Source organism: Hibiscus syriacus, unplaced genomic scaffold (genome assembly GCF_006381635.1).
Source record: "Hibiscus syriacus cultivar Baekdansim isolate YM2019G1 unplaced genomic scaffold, ASM638163v2 tig00111070_pilon, whole genome shotgun sequence".
In the NCBI taxonomy this organism is placed as follows: Eukaryota; Viridiplantae; Streptophyta; class Magnoliopsida; order Malvales; family Malvaceae; genus Hibiscus; species Hibiscus syriacus.
The window spans coordinates 662,989-687,530 of NW_024062971.1; the positions used below are offsets into that span (position 1 = coordinate 662,989).

Sequence of the window (24,542 nt, forward strand, 5' to 3'; positions counted from 1 at the left end):
ATTAATATCAAAATTTAAAATTTTTAAATTTTTATAAATTAATAAAAGATATTTTTATAAGACGGAAGAAGTATTTATTTAACATAAATAATAAATCAAATTAATTCAATTTTCAGTACGTCGTCCGACCTGATTTTTATAAGATAGTGAACTTTGCATGTACCGTTCGATTTTCATCCCTTTTGCAAATAAACTCAAAGGTAACACCAAACTTGCGCGGGAAATATCCCTGTCATTCTTTTATTTCTCAAAGTCAACGGTAAACGCTAATGGATCTTATCTTCTCCTATTGATATTTTATAAATATTATTTAATTTGAATTAATTTGGGTCCCACACTTAATTTTAATAGATGAATGTCTTAACGAAAATTTTCTGCATACACAATAACTCAAACTTTAGGTTTTATTTAAACGATATCAAACTACTTACACTTGAACTAACCTTGTTGGTAGAGATTTTATTTTCTCTTTGTTTCACTTTTAGTTTTTTAATAAGAATAATTTTACTTTTGTAGCACATTTTTCGTCTTTTTTCTTGTTCGTTTGATTGTTTCTTTTATTTTATATTTTATTCAAGTTAGATTTGACGACTTCACGATTGATTAAGATGACGTTTATTTATAATCATGTTGATCTTCCCTGCTATATATGGGCTCTCAAATTGGATTTAGATACACGATTTTACGTTCATGAATAGTTCCTCATGACGCTCAACTCTAATTTACAGTTCTCGGTGGTCTTTGATTGAGTTTTTAACATTTTCTATGTATGGTACTTATATAATCTAGAGTGACTAGTTTCAATATTATAAAAAAAATCAAATTATATATTTAGTTTACGAGGATAGTTGTAAACTCTTATAAAATCAAGATGCAATCGAATATAATTCTAAACAAAAAATCTAATTTGGAACCTCATAATATGATTTTAATTTTTTATTAGATTTGAATTAAATAAAAATTATTTAAATACAAAAACAAATTAGCTCTTTAATTACAACATTTGCCTATCACCGTCCCTAAACAAAGCAGAATCGCGCGATTAATTGAGATATACGTCCACCTTTTTTTTCAATTTCCAACGTTTATCCTACGTGGACTTTCCAATCTGAAACAGACTTTACAGTTTACACACACCCTACACGTTATGCATACACATCAATTATTTTTTAGAAAAATATTTAATTTAATTTAATTTAATTAATTAATAAAAAAATAAATATAAAAAAATTATATACCTATTCTTTTTAAATAGCGTATTAAAATTTTAGATTTTAATTTTTAATTTCTAAATCCGTCACTATATAATATAATAGTATTTTTAGTAATCCCGCCGAAAACACTCGTGAGATATTGGCACAATGGTGCGACAATCGAACGATGCAACGTCCGGGAGATTTCCAAATATGAAAGTAATTAATCAGTGTCTAGAAAATAAAAATTTCTGTGTATTTACACAGGAATGAGTATCTGAATCTTCACATGCATATATTATTCACGACCACGCAGAATATGTGTTGAATTCTGAGCTTGCAACTCCACCAAGTTCCCAATGACAGCTTCGGTTGCAGAATTCAAGAACCCCGACCAATCCCTGCATAAATGGAAAAACAAATAAGAAATAGAGACAAAATCAACTTTTAAAAAATTATAATGTTAAAATTAGTCCCCAACATTTTCCCAAATCAACATTTTGGCCCATTTAGTAGTTTCCGACGTTTCGATTTTCAGTCGAAATAATTCATATTTTATGAAAATCGTTGGTTTACTAAAAGTCAACACATGTTAGTGTAACATTTTCACATGCATTTAATTATTTCACCGACGATGCCTAGTTTAAAATTTTATTTGTACTTATCCTATTTAAAAATTTTATGTTGTTAACATGTGTTGCTCATCTTAAAAATATTTTTGGATCCGTCACTAAAGATGATAACGTGGCATGTTACACATCAATCAAAATGACGATATGACATGTGTCGTATAAACAATTAAGCACGTGTTAAACCAACATGGGTTGACCGTCAGTCAACCAACACTTTTCATTTAACAGGTACTATTTTGATAAAAAAATTAAAACGTTAGAGGTTAAAATGCTAAAAAAAAAAAGAGTTAAAATGACATTCTAACAAAGGTTGGGATTAATTTTAGAATTATGCCTTAAAAAACATTGTATTTCAGTATTTGATAGTTCATAGTCGATACCCTTTGTCGGTGTCGAATGCAAGTCCGACCGTGTGTTTAGCCTCCTCGAGAGCCCGATTAAACCTTTCCAATTGCTCCGCCGAACAAATCCCATAATCCATAACCTGAAGCTGAGAAGGCTTCACGTCGCAAAATATTGGGATGACCCTCTTTTTGTTCTCCATCAAAAGGGCAAGCTCTTGCAGACAAAAGCGCGAATCGCAGTAGTTGGGCGAAAATATCGCTACTCCTAGTTTACAGTTCCGGATAGCCGGATTTATTTTCCCGGACAACCGATCACCGGGCTTCATGCTCCGACTATCCAAGAAAGGCCTTAAACCCAGCCTGAACAAATGATCGTGAAGCAAACCGGCAATGGTTCGTTTCGTGTCGATCCCACGGTGGTTGATGAAGACGTCGCAAACGGGTCGGGTCATTGCGGTCGCCTTGTTTGGGGTTGGTGGTGGTTGAACTCGGACGAGTTTACGGCTCAGGTTCTTGACGGCTGATGAGCAAGTCAGCAGCATTGTTATGGAAGAAGGCGAAAAGCAAAGAGGAGCTGATAGCGATGATAGTATATCTGTTTATGGTTTTGGCGAGAGATTTGTGAGCGGGAGATGAGGGATTTATAGGTGTGATCTAAAACAAAAAACTTGATTGTCAAGGCAAAGAATAGTATGAATTCAAGTTGTTCGTTTATTTTGACATCATGGACTGAAAATGAAAGAAAAAGTGAAAACAAAAGTTTTTTTTTTTTGAATGGCTTGACGATCTCTCGACCATTTTTGTACCTTCAAACACGCTTTATATATATATATATATATGTAACTAATAAATTATTAGGGTAAAATACACAATGATCACTTACTATAGGGCAATGCTTTATTGAGTTTCCCGACTATTAAAGTTATAAAATGGTTCTCCGACTATAGGGCATTACTTTATTGAGTCTATCAACTATTAAAAGTTATAAAATGATCATCGGGCTATTCATATGTTCCAAACTCGACATTTTTCCAATAATAAACTGATTATAGTATAAGCTAGACGTTAACATGTTGACTGAGATATGATAAAATCTGAACCCAGAATCTCAAAACATTATCGTATCCCAATCAGAATGTTAACGTTCAGCTCAGACAGCCATTAACTTTTATAGCCGAAAAGGACGAGTTTGAAACATATGAATAGTCAGGTGGTCATTTTGTAACTTTTAATAGGCGAGGGACTCAACAAAGCAACGTCCTATAGTCGAGGGATCATTTTATAATTTGTAATATTCGAAAGACTCAACAAAACAACATCCTATAGCGGGACCATTTGTGAATTTTGCCCAAATTATTAATATTATACTATATAATATTATATTTAATAATATTTAATCCTTTAATTTATCTATCCACGTGTGATTTCTTTTTTAAAAAAAGAAAACTAGTTAAATCTTAATCCAACATTTAATTATGTCACACACCTGAATTTAGAAAACAATAAAAAATATTAACGGTTTAACATTAAGAGATTGATCGAGATCCCTTAAAACTTTTAAAAAATTTATATTTTACTTTTTTATATTTTTATAATTATTTTAGAATTTTTAAAATTTTTATTTCGTTATATTCTAAAAATTTATAAATTTATCTCTTAACATAAAATCTTAGGAGTGTTTGGTTCAAGTCATATTACATTACCGGGGGAATGGAATGTCATTCCCCCATTTGGTTGGCAAACATTCTCAATCCCCGTAATCCTTTATTCTTAATAGTGATATTTTTGAGGTATATTATCGGGAATGTAATTACCCTCATTCCCTTAGGTATTATTAGATTACCGACGTTTTAGACTAAAATGCCCTTAATTTTTTTTCAAAAATATCATTCTTTCTGTCGTTGAATAAAAAAAATTATACGAAAGTTAAATTACAAATTTATCCTTAAACTATTTTAGATTCACACAAAAAAGTCCATAATTAGAATTTTATATGAAGTTCATGAGTTAATATAAAATTTACCCTTTCATTAACCTATTTATCTTTTCAATTTTGTAAAAAAAAATTATATAAATTTTATGAATTTAAAATTTTTAAAGAAAATATTTAATTAATTAGTGAAATTATAATAGAATTCAACTTGTTAAAAAAACAAATATAAGGACAATTTGGTAAAATATACATTCTAATAATCTTTTATTCCTTTAACCAAACAATGTAATCTTACATTCCTACTAAACGAATTAAACACAAAAAACAACATTCTCATTAATCTTATTCCTGCCGATAATCATATTCTCACTAATAATCTTATATTTCGTGAACCAAACGCACCCTTAGTACCATCCATAATAACAACCATCCCAATGAAATTTTTGTTGTAAAAATGCAGTGTGAATTGGAAATTAATATTTACTTTAAAAATAATGAAATTAATATTCTTCAAATAAAATTAACTATTAATATTTGCTTTAATTTTTTTAAAATCAATTAATTTTATTTAAAATATTTATATTATAAAAATAATGTAAATATCACATATCAGGAAATTAATATTTTCAATAATACTAATTTATTAATACAAAAAAAATTGAATTAGATAACTCCTGGCTTAAATTATTGTTTTGATAATTAAACTTTTAAAAAAAATATGAAATGATCACTAAAAATTAGAATAAGGTGATCATAATTTATTTATTAAAGTAACATATGTTTGATTCAGTCATGGTTAATGGCAGGAACATAAAGTAAATTGTAGTGGTTTCGCTAACTTTTCTCTGGTCAGATGAACCGGGACATGTGGAAATCAAACCTAGACTCGGTTTCATATCAGCTTTTTTTTCCCGACTGGTCTGGCTTGGCTTCTGTAGGGTCCTCCACTACAAGCACTTAGAATTTGTCTTTAAGATGGAAATCGTATTTAAAGACATTGGATTTTACCGCCTTTTCATGTCTGAACGTGATTAATGTGGTTTTCTATTGTTTTTTTAAAAGTTTGATTATGAACCTAGACCACGAGTTTCTGAATCTTCACCACCCAAACCGCAATACTTTCAGACTGATGAAGTCATTGTTTATTATTATTATTATTAGGCAAAAAGGTTATAGATTCATGTATTTTTGAAAAAAAAATTAATACGATTCTCGTATTGTTTTCTTCAGTGTAACCTTCTAACTCAGAAAATAAATCTAATGTGGTCATTGACCAATGTTTTTTTGTCGTTAACTACTACGGTGCTGATGTGACAGTTCACGGTATTGACGTGACAATCTATGGTGACATATTAACATGACGGGTGACATATTAACATGACAGATGACATGACAGATTGATTAAATTTGTAACTCAAACATGGCATATAGACTATCATGTCAACACTGTGAACTGGCAAGCGATACTGTAACGGTCAACGACGAAAAATATTGATCAAAGGGACACATTAAATTTATTTTTTGAGTTAGAGAGCCACATTAAGAGAAAATAATACGAGGATCACATTAATTTTTTTTAAAAGTAAAGAGATTTTTAATATATTTTTATCTTATTAATGTATACTTTTCGAAAAAAAATTATTATTTTAATCAAATTTGACCCTTAAATTTTTTAAAAGAGTCGATTACTAAAATATTAAGACTTTGATTGGTTGAGTGGAAAATTGAAAGGATGGGAGGAATGAGTGAAACACCGGAAAGAAAACGAATTATGAGTGAGTTTGATAAGAAAAAGAAAAAGTGAGAGGACAGAAATTAGGAAGGATGATCGTTTTTCAGGATTCTGTATAAAAATTAGTGTCGAATTCAGAAATTTAAGAATAAGAGTTCAAAATTTTAATATTCATTTCTTAAAAATAACGGGTATGTAAATTTTTTTATTTTTTCTTATGATATTTAACTAAATGTCACAATTATTTTTCCTTAATTAATGGAATGCATTTTGCCTCCTAAGGGGTTTAGTGCATCCATCTCTACTAAAAATAAATAATTTCAACTCGAAAATAAAGGATCACAAATAGAGATGGGAATGAGACCCGAACTCGATGGGTTCTAACCTGACCCAATCGGGTCATTTTTTTTATAAAAAAATGGATTCGGATCGAGTTTATTTAAAGGTAATGTTCGAGTCAGGTTGGGTCTGGATTTAGGGTTAAAAATACCCGACCCGATCTGACCAAAAAAATATAATTTTGTTCTTATATATTTAGAGAAAATTACAATAATATTCCTCTATAAATAATTTTTTTCAATTAAATCTCTGTTTTTATTGAATAAACAATATTTTTATTATTATTTTGGATCGGGTCGGGTTTGGATCGAGCGGAGGGTGTATATTTTTTGGGTCGGGTCGAGTGGAGGGTATAAAATTTTCGAGTAGGGTCCGGTTAACCTAAACGCGATCCAAACCCGACTTATGCCCATCCTTATTCGTAAATGGGAGAGAGATATGAGTCAGTTTAAAATATGCATTTTTTTTGAATTAATCACTCCTATTCGATCTATTGATCGGTTAATCCAAATCGGGTATCCGGAATTGCAGAGGCGGGGTGACCCTCCAAATTCAGCTTGCTCCATTCGCAAACACCATGGTTCAAACTACTGACCTTACTTAAGGGATCTAATATCTCATCCTATTAGACCAACTGGTTGTTGGTAAAATATGCATGTTTTTAATTTTATTTTCTCTATTTTTTTTAACTCTATCAAGCAATGAATGAAAAATTAAGAGGATTGTTTTTTTCTTCGAATTGAAACCAGCCTGTCAATTAGACAAGATTACAGTTAGAATGTGTTTGGTTAGGGGAATGTGAGATTCCTATGGGAATGGAATCCACATTCTCCCGTTTGGTTGGTTGGGAGTGTCATTCCCGGTAATCTTACATTACCAATAGTGAATTTTTTGGGGTATATTACCGGGAATGTCATTACCTCCCATTCCTTAGGTATTGTTGGATTACCGACGTTTTGGACTAAAATGCCCTTAAATTTTTTTTCTTTCAAAAATATCCTTATTCTGTCATTGAATAATAAAAATTCTACAAACGTTAAATTATAAATTTATCCTTAAACTATTTTAGATTTATATAAAAAAATCTATAATTAAAATTTTATATGAAGTTCAGGGGTTAAAATAAAATTTTACCCTTTCATTAAACCTTTTTATTTTTCAATTTTGTAAAAAAAATTATATAAATTTTATGAATTTAAATTTTTTTAAAGAAAATATATAAATATTTTCAAACTTGTTAAAAAAACAAATATATAATAAGGACAATTTGGTCAAATATATATTCTAATAATCTTTTATTCCTTTAACCAAACACGGTAATCTTACATTCCTGCTAAACCAACAAAACACAAAATACAACATTCTCAGTAATCCTATTCTCTGGTAATCTTTTATTTCCACTTGTAATCTTATATTTCGTGAACCAAACGTACCCTTAAGTTAGGGAGACCCTGCAACATCCACAAGCTCCTGGATAGGGATGTAACATAACTCTCTACCTGAGACTATAATCTTGCCTAACTGTCACGATTTCAATTTGAAAAAAATATAAATTTTCCGATATTTTCATCATTCCTACTAAGCATATCAACGGAGATAAAATTTTAATTTTTAATATTTTCACTTTTCTACCCTTTCTAATTTTTCATTCTTGAAATTTTCTTTCTAAACTATCGAATAAAGTTTAAAATTCCAAGGCTTAAAGTAAAATAGGCCCTTAAATTATGGCCCTCTTTCATTTTCGGTCTCTAAATTATTTTTTATTCAAAATAAATGATAAACATAAATGATTTTGATATAAAATAATATATATTATTTTTTGTAAAATTAATTGTAAGTCCCTAAAAAATTTCAAATCTTTAAAATGAGTATTTTAAGTTTAAATTATGTCAAAAATATCATTCAAATACTTTAGAACAATTTTCAAAGTCTATATCTCAAAATGTCAACAACTATGTTTTTAAACAAGCTTTGACTAGGAGTTTCGAAACTTCCGAAGGAATTTCGAAACTTTCCAAAACAGTAGGCTTTAGAGTTTCAAAATTTTACAAAAGCTTCGAAACTTTGACAAGAGTTTCGAAACTTACCTTGCAGTTTTGATACTTTGGAGTCAAACGTAGGGCTGTAAATGAGACGAGACAGATCGCGAGCTACTCGAGATCGATTCGGTCAAGGCTCGATAAATACTCGGATCGAATGAACTTGACTCGAGTTCTTAACGAGCCGAAACGAACTACTCGATATTCGACTCGAAAAGCTCGTGAGCAGCTCGAAAAAATGTTATATTATAATTTTAGATTTTTTAAAATTACATTATTAAAAATATATTAAAAATACACTATTGATAATTATAAAATTTTAAAAATATATTAAAAATTCTATAATACAACTACCCTCAAAATTTAATTAATGTCCTTGCAATAAACTCTAAACCCTAAACAAAACTAAATCCTAAACTCTAAATCATAAACCCTAAATCATACTTATCTCATAAATCTGTACCAAGTCGATTAATTAATGTCTAAACCTTAAACTCTAAATCATAAACCCTAAAGACTTTGACAGGAACCCAAAGAACAGATCATTTGCCTTGATAGGAACACCAAAGATGTCCAATAATGGTCCCTTCAGGGAATTACCAAATAATATATAAGATTCACTAAAAGGCTTTAGAATTACATTGGATAAAGTATGAAAGTATAGAATTGGAACCAAATACAATTCATTACTCCTTCAACGAACCTTAGGCTCCACATTTCCCACTTCTATAGCTTCTCTGCACCCTTCAACAAGGGCACTGAAAAGCTCAATATGTGCATCAAGTGGAGCTGCTACAACAGCACCACCAACTTCCTCTGCTATCGAAGTGATTTGGTTCTCATTCCCAAATTTCAAAACCTGAATTTTGAAGCAATAAAGAAATTGTCAAAAATAAATACAGTATAAAGAAAGATGTAGGTGAGAACACATCTAAGAATTAATTTAACTTTCGAGAACTTCAATGCTGCATGGATTGAGAAAACGTGCTGCAGATTCTATTTAAGTACCAATATCCATTTACGGAAAGAAATGTGGAGGAATATACTCTTATATGCATATGACAAATTCCAGAAGACAAGAAACTATACCGCTCGAGAAAATCGCACTGCATCTCTCTTAGGAAGATTCCCATAAGACCATCCTCTCACTTGAGCAGTTGCTCCCTCAATCATTGGTGCCACAGGGGCAGAGTATTCTGCTTTACGACGCTTTTGACCTCTCTCCTGAAGCTCTTGAAGATCAGAACCCTTCTTCTTTCTTTTGCTACTCCTCTCAGGTTGACTTATTTCGACATAACTCTTGGTATTTCTTGCAGCACGAGGAGCTAGAGCATCCTAATGCAAAAAGAATAACTTAGGCAAATGGATCCAACTAATTGCCTAATAGAAACATAGACCCTAAAATGTACAAGCAACATTCAAGAAACTTTTGGTAGGAATGAGATTGACAGAAGACAGCAGTATCATACTTCAGCTTGACCAATGGCATCTGGTTTTATCCAGCGACTCCAGAATGTCCCATCATCTTCAGCACTACAGAAATTCGCAACCTGACCACAATGAATGTAACAGAAACCAATTTCATAAGACTTGAAAGAATATGTAAACCTAATAACAATACTTCATCACTATAACAACATATTAGCAGCTTGCCTTAAAAGCACTCAACAATTAATTCCCTAGTAGGAGTGTTTGGGTGGTGGGAAAATGTGTGAAATAGAAGGCTTTTTGACGGGAAAAAAACAGGGGAAGAAGGTGAGGAGAAAGTTCTAGAGTTGTGAATTGAAAATAATCCCACATCGGTAGTGAATAGAGAGAGAATCTTTGAGTCTATTATAAAAGGCAAGGGATACGCACGGTCAAAACAATCCTCGAGCTTGAATTGAGCTTGAATTGAGTTTGTATCGAGCTTCAATTCAGTTTTAATTGAGTTTGAAATTTGAGCTTTAATTGAGTTTTTGAATTTTTTTTGAGTCGAATTCAAAATCGAGTTCAAAATTGAGTTTTAATTGAGTTTGAGACTCGAGTTTTAGTTGAGCTCTTGAATTTATTTTTGAGTTTGAGTCTTTTTGAGTTGAGTTTCAATATTATTTTTGAGTTTGAGTTGAGATTAAAAATTTTAAGCTTGCAAGTTTTTGAGTCGAGTCGAGTTTACATATAAAGTTTTTAAGTTAAGTTGAGCTTGGCAATATTGCTTGATTCGCGTCGTTCACACCCCTAGTCAAACAGTCATATTTTTTAATTCCTCTTTCGAAGAGTTTTGAAACTTTCCCCAGGTTTCGAAACTTTGTGTGCAGGTAGCCTTAAATGTGCGAATTTAATGTTTCAAATGGCTCCAAAATTCTTCCAACAACGACAAACGACTAGAAATCATAAAGGGCATATAAAAAGGGTCTTCAAACAACCCAAGTGAGGACAAGAAAGCTATTCCAACAATCAAAGAGCAATTAGAGCCAAATTTCTATTCCATTGTGTCTTTTTTACATAGAATACTATTCCATTCATTGTATTTTCATTCTAGCGTTCTTGAGTGTGTGTGAGAGTTTCAATTTGCAAATAAATTATCTTTGTGATGATATTAAAAACTTTGCTCATTTGTAATTACTTCTTGGGAAGGGTTGAACACTTAAGACTTTGGGGTATAAGTCTTAGTGTTGTGTATGGTACACCTTGTCCTAAAGGGTTAGAACAAATTAGAGAATTTATTGAAATCCTTAATTGAGAAGCTAAGATAGTGGATGTAGACTTCATTAAGGAAGTTGAACCACTATAAATCTCTTGTGTCAATTTCTTAATTATTGGTTATGCTTCCAACAAATTTTTATTACCAATGTACCCCCCTCTTGTTCACTTTCCTTGATCATTTGACTCAATAATAAATCATTAAACTATTATATATAATCATTCTAAGTCCTATGATTTGTTCAATTAGAAATTTTTTTCAACCAATGAGATATTGACATATCACACAGAATTAGGTACTTGTTTTGACCAAAAAAAATTAGAGACTTAAAGTAAAATGGAACATAGTTTAAGGATTTATTTTGACCATAAAATACTTTTGGTGCTTAAAGTGGTTACATATAATAATTTAAAATTTTAATCAAAAAATATTTTAAGGACTTAAAGCAAAGAAAAATCTAATTCAAGGGCTTATTTTTTTGTTTAAGCCAAATTTTAACAATGATGGTATGGAAAACAAAACAAGTATCTAAACCCTTAAAATTTCTAAAGCAATCAATTAAGTTCCTTTGTAATTATGTACTATAGACCATCATATTAATATTGTGGGTTGTCATGTCATTATCATAAATTGTCATATCAACTATCAACTTTGTGGACCTTCATGTCAACAACATGAACGGCTATATTAGCATCATAAATATTGCATCAACACTATAAATTATCACACTAACATTGTAATGGTCAATATTAATTTTAGTATGATTATGATTTTTTTTTTTGAAATTTTTGGCACTAAAATGGACCAAAACAAAACTTTAGGTATAATTTGGAAAAAAAACTACAATGGACCATCATATACAATTTACCCATAAAAATGCAGCGTCGTTAAATTTTTAATAGCAAGGTACTAAAATGAAACAAAAACTAAACTTTAGGTATGATTTTGAAAAAAATGAAAAGTTTAGGTACTAAAATGGACCCAAAATAGATATTTAGATATTAAACTCGTAATTTACACAAATTCCTAAACTTTAGTTTTTGCTTCATTTTAGTATCCCACCGTTAAAAACTTAAGTTTTTGTTTCATTTTAGTACCGTATTCAAAATTTAATATTAAGTTTTGAAAAAAATCAAAAAGGTACTAAAACAGACAAAAAACTAATAGTAAGTGAAGATACTAATTTTTTACCCATATTATAAATATTATTATTATTATTATAATTATTATTATTATTACTATAATTATTATTATTATTATTATTATTATTATTATTATCATTATTATTATTATTATTAAATAGATTAAATACATATATAAATAATATTAAATTACAAGCCCAGTTAACCGGCCCAAAACCCAAACCGAAACCCTAAACATTTAGGGTTTCAGTTAGCGTTTCCTAACCCTAATCCCTAGCCGCCTCTGCCTCCACCGCTGCCACGTCCCAACCGAAGGCACCAGAAGGTCGGCCGTAGCCGCACACGTATTTCCCAAATGGTGAGTCACCACTGGAAGTCCGGTGACTCACCGAAACTCACTCTTCGGACCGGTCCGATGACCACACCAGTGGTGGCTATAAAAGCCACCACCCGAACCTGCAAGAAAAAAAAGGAGGGAGGACACAGAAACAACAGAGCCAGAGACAAAGAGAGACAGAAAATACACAGAAAGAAGAAAAACACAGAGAAATCAAATACTACCAACGATCTCAACAACAAACGCAGCAAAGAAACAGAAAAGAAAGAAAAAGGAAGAAGAGAAACTTACCGAGGAAGCCGACCATCGGATCTCACCAAAACCTTCGAAAAACCGAAGGTATATTTTTTAGATTTGCTCCGATCGGGAGCCGTTTAAAGGAAAAGATCATCGGAACCGTCATTAGGACGGTCCGATCTACGTTTCAATGTAAAAAAAAATTATTCCGGCCACCGAAGACGGTGGCCGGCGGCGGTGGTTGGCGGCGGACGAACACCGGCAGACGGAGGCCGGCCGTCTGGCTTCTCTCTATTTTAGAGAGAAGCGAGAGAAATTTTTTTTCTCTCAGAGAAGAGAGAGAAAGGAGAAGGAGAAATGAAGGCTGGCCCTTCGGGCCAGCCGTTTTGGACCTTATATAGTCCTTCCCGAACGACGTCGTTTCGGGAAGGACTATGCGTGTAATTAAAAAATAGTTAAATCCTTTCCGCAGTCCTCCGAACTTGTAAACTTTACATTTTAGTCATTAAATCGAATTCATAATACTTTTAATTTGATCTCGAAATTTTAATTTTATTTATTTTAGTCCTTTTTATTAAAATAATATATTTAGGATAAATAACAGAATTAATCCCTTAATTTTAATAAATAATATTTTAATCCCTAGTTTATATTTTTAATTTATTTTATTATAATATTCGAATTTTAGATAATTTTATTTTAGTCACTAAATAAATAAAATAAAGAAATAGCATGTTTAATCCCTAATATTTTGATTAATTATGAATTAGGTTTTTAATTTTATTTTTACTATAATTTAGTCATTTATTTTAAATGTTTTCATTTATTTTACTGATTTTAAATATATCGTTCTAGTTGTATTTTTATTGTTTTAATTTTATTTGTTTTATTTTTAAATATTTTTTATGTATTCATAAATATATATATAATAGTAATTAAAAATTTTTAATATTTATTTTTAATATCGAAGAAAAGGACAGTCTTAATACAACTGGATGTCCTATTCTGGTATGTTAAAATTAAACAATATTATTTAAATTAATATTTATCAATATCAAAGAAAAGAGCTGTCTTAAGGCACCTAGAAGTTCTTTTCCGATATTTTTAAATAAATAAATATTTTTTATATAATTTTGAAATAATAGGATTATAAATTAAATATATTTTTGAATTTTTAAAATTTTTAATAATAGAGACAATTTATAATTAAAAAGTACCAATTTTGGGCGTTGTAGGGGTGCTAATCCTTCCCTAAACGTAACCGACCACGAATCCCTTTTTATTATTAAAAAGAACGAATTTTTGGTTATAAACGCAGATCAGTTCATTTTTTAATTGATGTTTTCTTAAAACTCTTTTAAAAAAATAATTTTTAGGTATTCGACCTACCTGATCCAAAAGGCCGATGGCGACTCCCAAATTATTTTCAAAACTATTTATTCACATCAATTTTCCCGCCAAGTATAATATTTCGTGCCCGGACGAAAACCAGTTACGACAGTAAGTTTTTAAAGATGGGTACTAAAATGAAATGAAAACTAAACGTTAGGTATGATTTTGAAAAAATTGAAAGTTTAGATACTAAAACGGATTAAAACAGATAATTTAGATATTAAATACGAATTTTAACCCAAAATGTAACGAATAGAAAATAAATCACAGGTTTCCATTCCATGATTTATTGGATTACAAACCTCTCCAACTTCATCATTTCTAACTTCATCATACCTCAAACGATATCTGTTCATTTATTTAACCATAAAACTTCAAAACGATATTTGTTCATATGCTTAAACATAAATTTTTTTATAACATTAATTTTTATTTTTTCCAAAAATTAATTAAAAAATATCCGATCTATTAACCGAAATATATTAACCTACATTTTATAATATCAAGAAATTTGAAAAGTGGATATCCAAAAATAGAAAGGAATTCAAAGGTCAAAACCCAAGAATTGCAGGAGGTTGAGCAACTAACTTGTAAAAGCACACACAACAAAGCAGGAGTGTTAGGGATACCTTCAACAAAGAGAAGATGAGAGTACAGTCCATAATAAGCAAATTTATGTTATTGACGTGAAACGTTTTACAGGAAGTTGCTAACAATGTTCAAACAACATTTCGTCTTCGTCGTTTAGGGTTTTTTTTCTGTATTTCTTTTTCTTTTTGGGTTTGAGTTTCAGGCTACAAATCCAGGGATCGAATGCGCTGCACGAAATCAATCTTTATTTTGGCACCTGGGTTTCTTCTTCTTGATTGTTCTCGTTTGGATATTCTTATATTTCGTTTATTAAGATTATCCAACGTCGATCTATCATTGTTCCATTGACGCTTTTCTTTTTCTTTCTTCTTTATATTGAATTCTGATCGTCGTTTTAGGTGATCATGCGTGCGATATGCTGTGGTTTCACGCCAATGTTCTTTGGTTCCAAAACAGTCGAACTTGTCCCGGTAAATGTTTTCAGACTCTCTTGGATTTGTTTCTTTCTTTATCTTGTAGGAAACGTATATATATATATATATATATATATATATATATATACATACATATATTGTTGTCCACTCTGCAGAAATATAAAATCTGGCTTTAACCCACCATTGTTGGAAACGTGAAGAACATGTTTATTTGTTTAAAATGCCATTTTTTATGATTATTGTATGGTTAAATTTCTACAAAATTCGCATTTCAACACAAATTTTCTTTTTGTTGAATGATTGCGTGAGTCATGTTTGATAAAAGTCCTGATGTTGTATGTTGCTTTACAAGTCATGCAATGATGTTTCTCAGCAATCCTGATCAAAAGAAAATTTTGGTCTTACATGAATATATGCATACATATGCACAGAGAAGTACCTCTCTATCAAAGGTATGCAAGAGTCAGAAGAGAAGGAAGGGCTCCAATCGGGACAATTCACCCCCATTGCAATGCAGCTTCATTCTGATGAAGGAGCTTAGGAAGAAAATTATAACATTTAGAGACGTCATTGATCTACCACCTTGTAATACAGCTTTAGCAATAGATCAGGTATCATTTATTGCCTTCTTCTTCTCAGGCAACTCTCCATGATCAGCCTGAAATATATTACTCGGACTCGTCCCTGACGAGTTATTCGTTTTATTTGAGAATCTTCATGCATTTGAAGTGTCATTTAGTTAATCTTCCAGTATGTCTTAATCCTGCAGATGATAATAGGAACAATGAAAGATCTACATAAGTACTACCCTGAAAGCATACCTCAGTTCCATAGATCTAAACTAAAAAATTACCCCTTGATACGGTTTGCAACCTTTTCATAAAACTCTGTTATTCTGTTTAGATTCTAGCATAAGTTCAAGATTGATCTCATGCTAACAATCTACATGGATTTTCCTGTAAACAGCTACTGATCTACTTTTACAAGACATTGCAAGATCTAGCAGACGTATCGAATTTGAGCGGTGAAGGGATAGACAAATGCAAGCTTGTTATAAACAATGAAGAGCACAAAAGTGTTGAGAAACTTGGTATGAAGTAAATTTTCTCAGAGAATGTTACCTGTTGTTTTATGTATCTCTGTTTGAATCTGATAAACTGCAAAGAAAAATGAGATTGAAGGTTTTTGAAGAAAGGAAGCACTTGCAAGAAATTTTGGGTGCATTTTCGTTTGTGGTTTCCAGTATCCCTAACGAGTCTAGTTGCCTTGTGAATTAGCTTGTTCTTGATTGAAATTTATAATGGTTTTCACTTTCTTTTTCATCGTTTGGCAGTTGAAATTACTGTGGCAACACTGAACGGGTTGATTAAGATAGCAAGAGAGAAATCTGATATGGTTAATGAAGATGAAGAAGAGAATGAAGGGTTTATGTCAAAAGGTTAATCCTTGTAAAGAAAGCGACTATTGCTTCCCTTCACCGACTTTGGTGCTGCCTGAGTTGATGAACGGTCCATTAAAACCTCCTTATCCCTCGCCTGTTGCGTTGTCTTTCATTGTTCAAGCAGTGGGGAAACTGAGCCCCATGGATGTTAAGCAACTGAAATATATGCTTCCTGATTATGGAGATGAAGTTCCCAGTTTTTGAAGCAAAACAAGGTTATGATTGAGGAACAAGGTAAAGAAGGAAATGGTGAATCTGTTGATGAAACGAAGCAATCCAAGATTTTGACTGAGGAACAAGAAAAAGAATAAAATGGTGAATTTGTTGATGAAACCGGAGATCTGAACTCTCAGAACGAGACACTAGAGGATCCAGTTTCTGATTCAGACGCTGCATATGGTGATACAACGATAAATGGAAGCAATGCTCCACCTATAACACCACTGTTAACGCCGCGGCGGAGGTAACACCGCCTCCTGAGTTGTCGGGAGATGTATAAGCTGCTGAAGACAGATCAGCATCACCACCACCACCAGCAACGTCAGCAGAAGTTTTATTGAAGATTCCACCACCGCCACCCCAACCAATTTCAGAAGCAAAAGAACCAGAGTCGCCCTCACAGGGTTCAGCGTTGGAAGAAACAGCAGAAACTGGAGTACCATCGCCGCCAACTCCACCACCGCCGCCGCCAGCTCCATCAAAGCCAAGTATAGAGGGTAATAGCAGCAGCACCATCAGCGCCAACGGAGCCAAATATAGAGGGTTACGTCAGACAGAATAGTGATTATCCTGCAAGCGCTCCAACATATGATTCACAAGAGAAAATTCGCCCAAAAAAGTCCACAAGCCGGACTGTTATAGTCAAAAATCGTCTTTATTCGAATTTTGCCAAAAATAGCAAAATCCCGAAAATCACTTTATATTGAAATTCGAAATAAAATAAGCAATCTCCAAAAAATCGGACTTAAATCGGATTTAAATTGACTTCCTAATTGACAATCGAAATATTACCATAAATAGTAAAAAATATCTAAATCTAGTGATTAGGAGGGGAAAACGGTAGAATTTGAGGTTAAAAAAAAGGCCACATGGAGCATAGCTCATGTGGAGAGCGTGCGCGTCGAAAAGAGCTTTCCGGATTGGGGTCTTATGCGCGATTATGACACCTGTAGCCAAAGTTATGGCCAAAAGACTGAAATATATTCAAAACGACCCCAAAGAGGAACATGTCACAATCAATTCCCGCCTTTGCGCTGATCTGCTAATTCATGGTATCTCAGCGCCATCAAGATGCAATCTGATAGCTCAGTATCATCTGTCTCGGATTCCCTGCATCAGAGGGACAGCAGCCGCACCACCAACATCAACGCCAACAGAGCCAGATATAGAGGTAACAGCAGCACTCCCTCCACCAGCACTTCCAGTTACACCAATACCTCCTCCTCTTCCTAGATGTATATCAGCGCCAACGGAGTCAAATATAGAGGTAACAGCAGCACAATCACAACCACAACCACTACCAGCGCCAGCTATAGAAGTAACAGCAGCACTTCCTCCTCCAGCACCTCCTGTAGTGGCAAAAGAAGCATCAGTTAGACCAGCACCACCTCCTCTTCACAGAAGTATATCAGCACCAATTACAGAACCACTGCCACCTCCTCCTACTAGAACTGCATCAATACGACCCTCACCACCAGCACCATCCATGATGACTTCAAAAGGATCAGGACCAATGCCATCACCACAACCAGGAGCGTCACGGGAAAATGGAGGGCAAATGGAGCATCACCACCACCAATAAGCAGCTCTTCATATTTTTTTTTCTCACTTTGCTTTGGTCTCAGATCAACTTACTTCATACAAATCGAAGAAGATGCTAAGAAATATGAAAAATCAAAGAAATCAAAACTTCCATCAGTACATTCAAAACCAGTGACATGTCTGAGCTAATTAAGTTCCACAAATCTGTGGAATCCATTATCGAGAACTTAACAGATGAAAGTCAGGTTAATTTTCTCTTGTTTCTATATCTATCGTTCTATGTACGGATGAACCTATTGTCGCATGAATCGTTGGCCGACCTCCAAATGTTTGCAATTTGCAGGTTCTCGCAAGGTTTGAAGGCTTCCCTGGAAAAAAGCTGGAAGCAATAAGGAAAACAACGGCTCTTTATTTGAAGTTAGAATCAATGTTGACTGAGCTACAAAACATGAATATTGAGCTTCCTTTAACCCAGCTTTACGAGAAGGATGAACGTTACTTCGACAAGGTATCACTTGGTTCTTGAATTGACTTAACAGTTTGTAATGCAGTTCTCATCAATAGACATTAATACCGATTAATTCTTGAACAGATAAAAAAGGAAATAGACTCCCTGGAGCGAACCAAGGATGAAGAAGCCAAGAAATTGAAGACACAACATCGATTTCGATTTCCAAATCATTGTACGAATCAAAGAAGCAATGGTCGATGTTTCCTCCAACTGCATGGAGTTGATACTCAAGGTATCTCGAACCCACACTACAATGTCATTTATGTAACTCTGTGTCTCCATTCTCAACCAAATGTAAAGCCTGTTTTTTTCCTTAATTCAGGAGAGAAGAGAAGCAAACTTGGCAGGAAATGAAGTGTCCAAAGGTAAAGGTGAAGCAACAAAGAAAGTGTGCACTAAAATGCTGTGGAGGGCTTTCCAATTCACTTTCCGGGTCTATACATTCGCCGGCGGACACGATGATCGTTCCGATAGGCTGACCAGAGAACTGGCTCATGAAATCGAGACTGATCCTGAAAATCAGTGATTGTTACACCGATATATGTAAGGTATAGCATATAGTATTTATATAGCATGAGCAACTTGCGGAATCGAATTTCTTTGTAAATTAAATCTACTTTTGTTCCAGTTGTGGATTTGATTGACTGTGAAATCGAAAGTTGCTTCAGGAGTCTTATAAAAACAACAAAACTCCCCTGCTTGAGATTGTATAAAACTTGATTTTCCCCCCTAAATCGCTCTTATATTAGTATATGGTTAGACTAGAACTTGGCATGGTAATATATTTTAGGGTAAGGTACACAAATGGTCTTCAACTCTAGGGCATTGCTTTAATGAGTTCCCGAATATTAAAAGTTACAAAATGGTTTCTCGATTATAGGATATTATTTTGTTGAGTCCTTTGACTATTAAAAGTTACAAAATGGTTACCCAGCTATTCATTTGTTCCAAACTCGTCCTTTTCCGTTAAAAAATTATGGTCATTTAAGCTAGACGTTAACATGATTGGGATATGATAAAATCATATTTTATTGATGTCTACCTGAACGGTTCTAGGATTAGATTTTATCATATCTCAATCAACAGATTAATGACTGGCTCAAACGATTGTCAATTTTTAAATGAAAATGATGAGTTTGAAACATATTAATAGTCGGATGATAATTTGTAACTCTTAATAGTCAAGAGACTTAACAAAACAACACCCAATAGTTGATGGATCATTTTGTAACTTTTTTAATAGTTGATAGATTCAATAAAATAGTGCCCCAATAGTGGGGATAAGTAGTTCTATTTGAAAAAGGCTTGTACCATTTTGCTTTTAACTCCAAAGATAATTCAGTTAGTTTGGCCTGTTTGTCTCCAATCAAGGACTTTGTTGTACACTTTTACCTTCCTCTTAATCTTCTCTTTCAACCTAGTAACAAAACTAGAGAAAAACAGACTTCCTTTATATTTGGATTATGTTGGAGCATATAGTGCTTTAATTTTCAAATTTATCTTTCTTTTACTAAAGATTTTTTAACCAATTTATGAATTCCTTATAATGTGAGTGTAATTTTTATCACAAAATATATGGTATAGGTCTGCAGCAAATTCATGCCAAATTATCTTATGTATGACACCTTCAGCTCAATCTAGTCAAGAATCATATTGGCGATGTTACATTAACTGATCAGACCCCAATTTGATTATCAAATGATTATTTAGGCTAATTATGACTTTAAGGGACTAAAGTGTAAGAATCACATCAATTGAGCTCAAAACATAAACAATACAAAATGCATGGATTAAATGTCTAATTATAACCTTTTAAACAATCAATATCGATACTCTTCAACAGGTATCAAATTATATTCATACAATATCGGTACTAATAATTAAGGAGGGACTTTGAATCTCGTTATGGTACCGATACTTTATTTAAAGTATCGATACCCTTTATTAAGCATAAACATTCACATTCATCACTTGCTAAAACTTCATACAACATGTATTTAAATTCATACTTAACATTTAGCATATCAAACACATTTAGTACATAATATAACAAAATAATTACAGGTTTACATAGTTAAAATCAAAGATAACTTGTAACAGTCGAATGTAATGTCAAATTCAACTACAACGGTTTATATTTTGAAAATCATTAAATAAATAAACTAAGTTTATATAGCTTAATGAGATAGATTTAACTATAAACTCGATTGGAAAATTCATCTAGAATTATGGTCTTTGCTAACAATGAAAATGGAGTTAACAATAACATCAATAAGATCATTAGCAATAACTATGACATTTATAACAATGATCATAAATATATTAATGTGTCACCGAATTCTATTTGATGATACCAAGCAAATTGAGCCTTCATCGCCCTTAACATCCTTTGACTACAAAATCGTAAAGTTTATTAGGATTAAACAACAAGTTTTCTAAGATATTAACGTGAACCACTCCCTTATCTTCTCCACCAAACACTCTTCCTCACCTCTCTATTTTCTCTCTTCATTTTCCTTTCCTCCAAGTAAGGCTTAAAGGATTTCATCATTTCGTTGGGATAGCTAAGGTAAGAAAATTAGTTTTCCTTTTCAAGAGCTTCATTTTAAGACCCATATGTCAAGTTTTATGTTTTAAACCAAAAATAGGTTTTATTAGGGGTTTATGAAATATAAGAATTTCTATTTGTGTTTGGGGTAGGATGAACTCTAAGAAATGTTTTTGGACTCCCAATGATCTCACAAATAAGCTAGTAACATTATTTCTTTATGCATTAGTGAAAGAAGTTGGAGAAGGGTCTAAGACAATGGGAAAAGAGAAGTTGACCCTTGGGTGAATTTGGGAAGTTTTCTTCAGCCAAGCCATCAAGGTAACACCCTTATAACCTTCCTAGACCACTTGTAAGCCTTACCATGCATACATGTAGCTTACATTAGCTTTGAAGCATTTAAGAGCATGTTCATGGTAGATCTCAAGTTTATGTATTTTTATGCTATATGATGACTTTTTATAAGCCCTATAAGTTTGGGGCATTTAGGATGGTTTTAAATGGTTGAAGATACTCAAACAGGGCATTTTCGGGTGCCAATATCAATATTGTTCTTATTAAAGGCAAAAATACATAAGTTCTGGGTAGCAGTATCGATACTCGTGCATAGAGTATCGATACCATAAGCCCGGTCTCGATACCTGAATGAAGGGTCTCGATACTGAAATTCCAAAATAACATTTTGGTACTGATACTCATGGTAGTATCGATACCAAGGGTTGAGTATCGATACTCCCTATAGGGGTATCGATACTACCCCTTTTCTCAAGGTTGTCTTTAAGATGTTGGTATCAATACTTCAATGGGGGTATCAATACTCATGTGTCAGTATCGATACTGATAAGCCAGTATCTATATTATCTCTTTTTCAAAGAAATTATGGGGAAATTATAAACATGGTTGAAGGACCCAAACCACTTTAATCCTTCAATAATACATCAAGTGAAAGCAATATTAACAAGTTAATAATTCACTTAAAACCCTAAAATGTAAAAAAAAAACATAAGATTTACCTTGTGTGATGTTTGGGAAACAAAACAGACACCCGAATCACTCTAAAAAGGGGAATGTTTGTATGTTAAGATATGGTCAAACCTAAGATTGTGCATTAGGCACTTCTTTGCTAACTGGGCGTAGATGCCCCAAGGCTCGACGAAGCAAGTTAGCAGGTGACGCAATCTGATGTAGAATTTTGGATTTCCACCCTAGGTAGGATAAAGGAGTGCGTGAGCTCCGATATGCCCCTCAGCCGTACCATGATGTCTACCTTTGTATGTATTATTTATCTTAGCATACTCGTATGCTAGCAAGAATGATTTAAGTATGTTTAAATATGTTCATCAAAGGATTCATGTAGTGTAGTTGGTTATTAGTGTGACACTAAGCTTGTGAGCTCAACGTTCGAAATTTGTTTCCGTACGCAGGTTAGGAGCAAAAGCTTTTGGAGGTGCCTTTATCTAGACTGCCTAGCACCAGTCGCCAGCTTTGAGTATGTCTCGACTTCTGTACTAGTGGCATGTATTGTAAATGAACTTGTATAAGTCAAGTTAGAATTTTATATTCAAATATTTGCAAAACTAAATTTTAAGTTATTTTTAGGCTCCCAAATTTGCAAAACGAATATTATGATTTATGAATTTGCATATGTCAAATTATAGATTTATGCAAACGAATACGATATTTTTAAAGGAAAAATTTTGGTTAGCCACTCTAGTGGTCCATGTGACGTCATAATCCGTCGATCTTTGGGTCGTAGTGGATTAGAATGATACATGAATGTTACTTTAGGATAAAACTACCCTTGATTTTTTTATTAAATCATTTTGACTCTTATTTTTTTTTCTTGGACATTAGACATAAAACTTTTCAGTTTAAGGAGGAAAAAATTCATATTTTCAAGCATCAACGATTGTTAAGTAACAATTTTTACCTACAAAAGAACTTTTTTACTCCAAAATAAAATGTTAAAGATCAAAATATTTTAAAAGAATATAAAATAAAATGACTATTTAATCGAAACGCAAAGATTTTTTATTTATTGTAATGCCAAAATTTAAAAGTCTTGATATTGAGTTCCAAATAACACGGAGTAGAAACAGCACTGGAGTTGGGTTTGTTTCTGTGACAAAACTATCTTACATAGTACAAGTGTAGTACACTTTGTACTGATATTGTAATACCCATCAAGAATCCTTTAATTTATATAAATCTGAAAGTCATCACAATTCACAAGTTCAGATTTCATCATTCAATTCATTCTTTTGTTATTTGCATTCTCATCCTTGCACTTTTGTTAGTTGCATTTTAGTATATTATACTATATTATTGGTTCACTTTTACCACTTTTTTACGTGCAAAATCATAATATATTTTCGGTGATTTCCTTTTCAGATGAAGAGCTTTTAAAGGATGGAGCTGTGGGAAGCAAAGTCATGGGATTCTGTGGCTTTGCATGACACTACTTTGGATTAACATTGTTATGGACGATGATAATTAAAGTAGTGGTATGCAAATCCACAAACCCAACCATCCATGACCAAAACGAGTTTTTATGACTGAATTATTGAGTCGTTTCGGTGATTAAAGTAGTGGTATCCATGACCAAACCCATTTACATTAACCCATTCGACCCATATACAATTAAACCCACATGGTCCTTTACCAAACCCAACATTTGAGTTTTGTTACCTGGTAAGGGTTCTCTAGTAACTGCCGTCTCCTGGTCACAAGTCCACAACAGCAAGCAAGAAGCTCCCAACCGATGGTCCCAACGTTCCGGTGCTCCCACGTCAACACCCCAGCGGCCAAAAGGCTTTGTTTCAGATCGAGACTAGGCCTAATTTAGGGGTCGAACGGTGGTTGGAGTGAGCGATGGCCGATGGGGAGTTTGGGACTCCATGGTTTCGGCCAGTTCAAGAAAATAAGAGAGTGGAGTGTGTTTTTCTAAAAGGGAGTTTGCTTAAATCGGCTAGGGTTTCATTTAGCTAGAGAAGATTGGCTTTATAGGTGGAGTTTTGGGGTTATTGTGTTTAGGTCACCCAATTTTAACCGTATTTTTCCATTTCCGTCACTATGGGTTTCGTTTTTTATTTACTTCAATTTGGATACACTTCTTTGACTGTTTACATTTTAGTCACTTTTTTTACTGCTTTTATTTAATTCGAATTGCTTGCTGTTATTTTATTTTATTCTTCATTCCAGCCTCTAAATTACTAACATACTAATTACTAACTCCTAACTTACTAATTTTTTG

General features: G+C 32.8%; 1 protein-coding gene and 1 pseudogene across 1 annotated transcript; one reads left to right on the forward strand and one right to left on the reverse strand.

The window, feature by feature from the left end:
• Positions 1-1,491: 1,491 nt before the first annotated feature.
• LOC120151905 (TIR-only protein-like) lies at positions 1,492-2,719 on the reverse strand. The gene is made up of 2 exons (XM_039164208.1): positions 2,206-2,719; positions 1,492-1,594 (listed from the first exon to the last, which is right to left on the reverse strand). Exons 1-2 carry the CDS (start codon positions 2,709-2,711, stop codon positions 1,492-1,494), a joined length of 609 nt encoding a protein of 202 aa, XP_039020139.1. The 5' UTR covers positions 2,712-2,719.
• Positions 2,720-14,915: 12,196 nt separating this feature from the next.
• LOC120151906 lies at positions 14,916-19,430 on the forward strand (annotated as a pseudogene).
• The last annotated feature ends 5,112 nt before the right edge of the window (positions 19,431-24,542 follow it).

Coding starts and splice junctions, on each gene's coding strand:
- LOC120151905 (XM_039164208.1), bottom strand. CDS start 2,711: ATGCTGCTGACTTGCTCATCAGCCGTCAAGAACCTGAGCCGTAAACTC. Junction 1,595..2,205: donor GCATTCGACACCGACAAAGG/GTATCGACTATG, acceptor CCATTTATGCAG/GGATTGGTCGGGGTTCTTGA.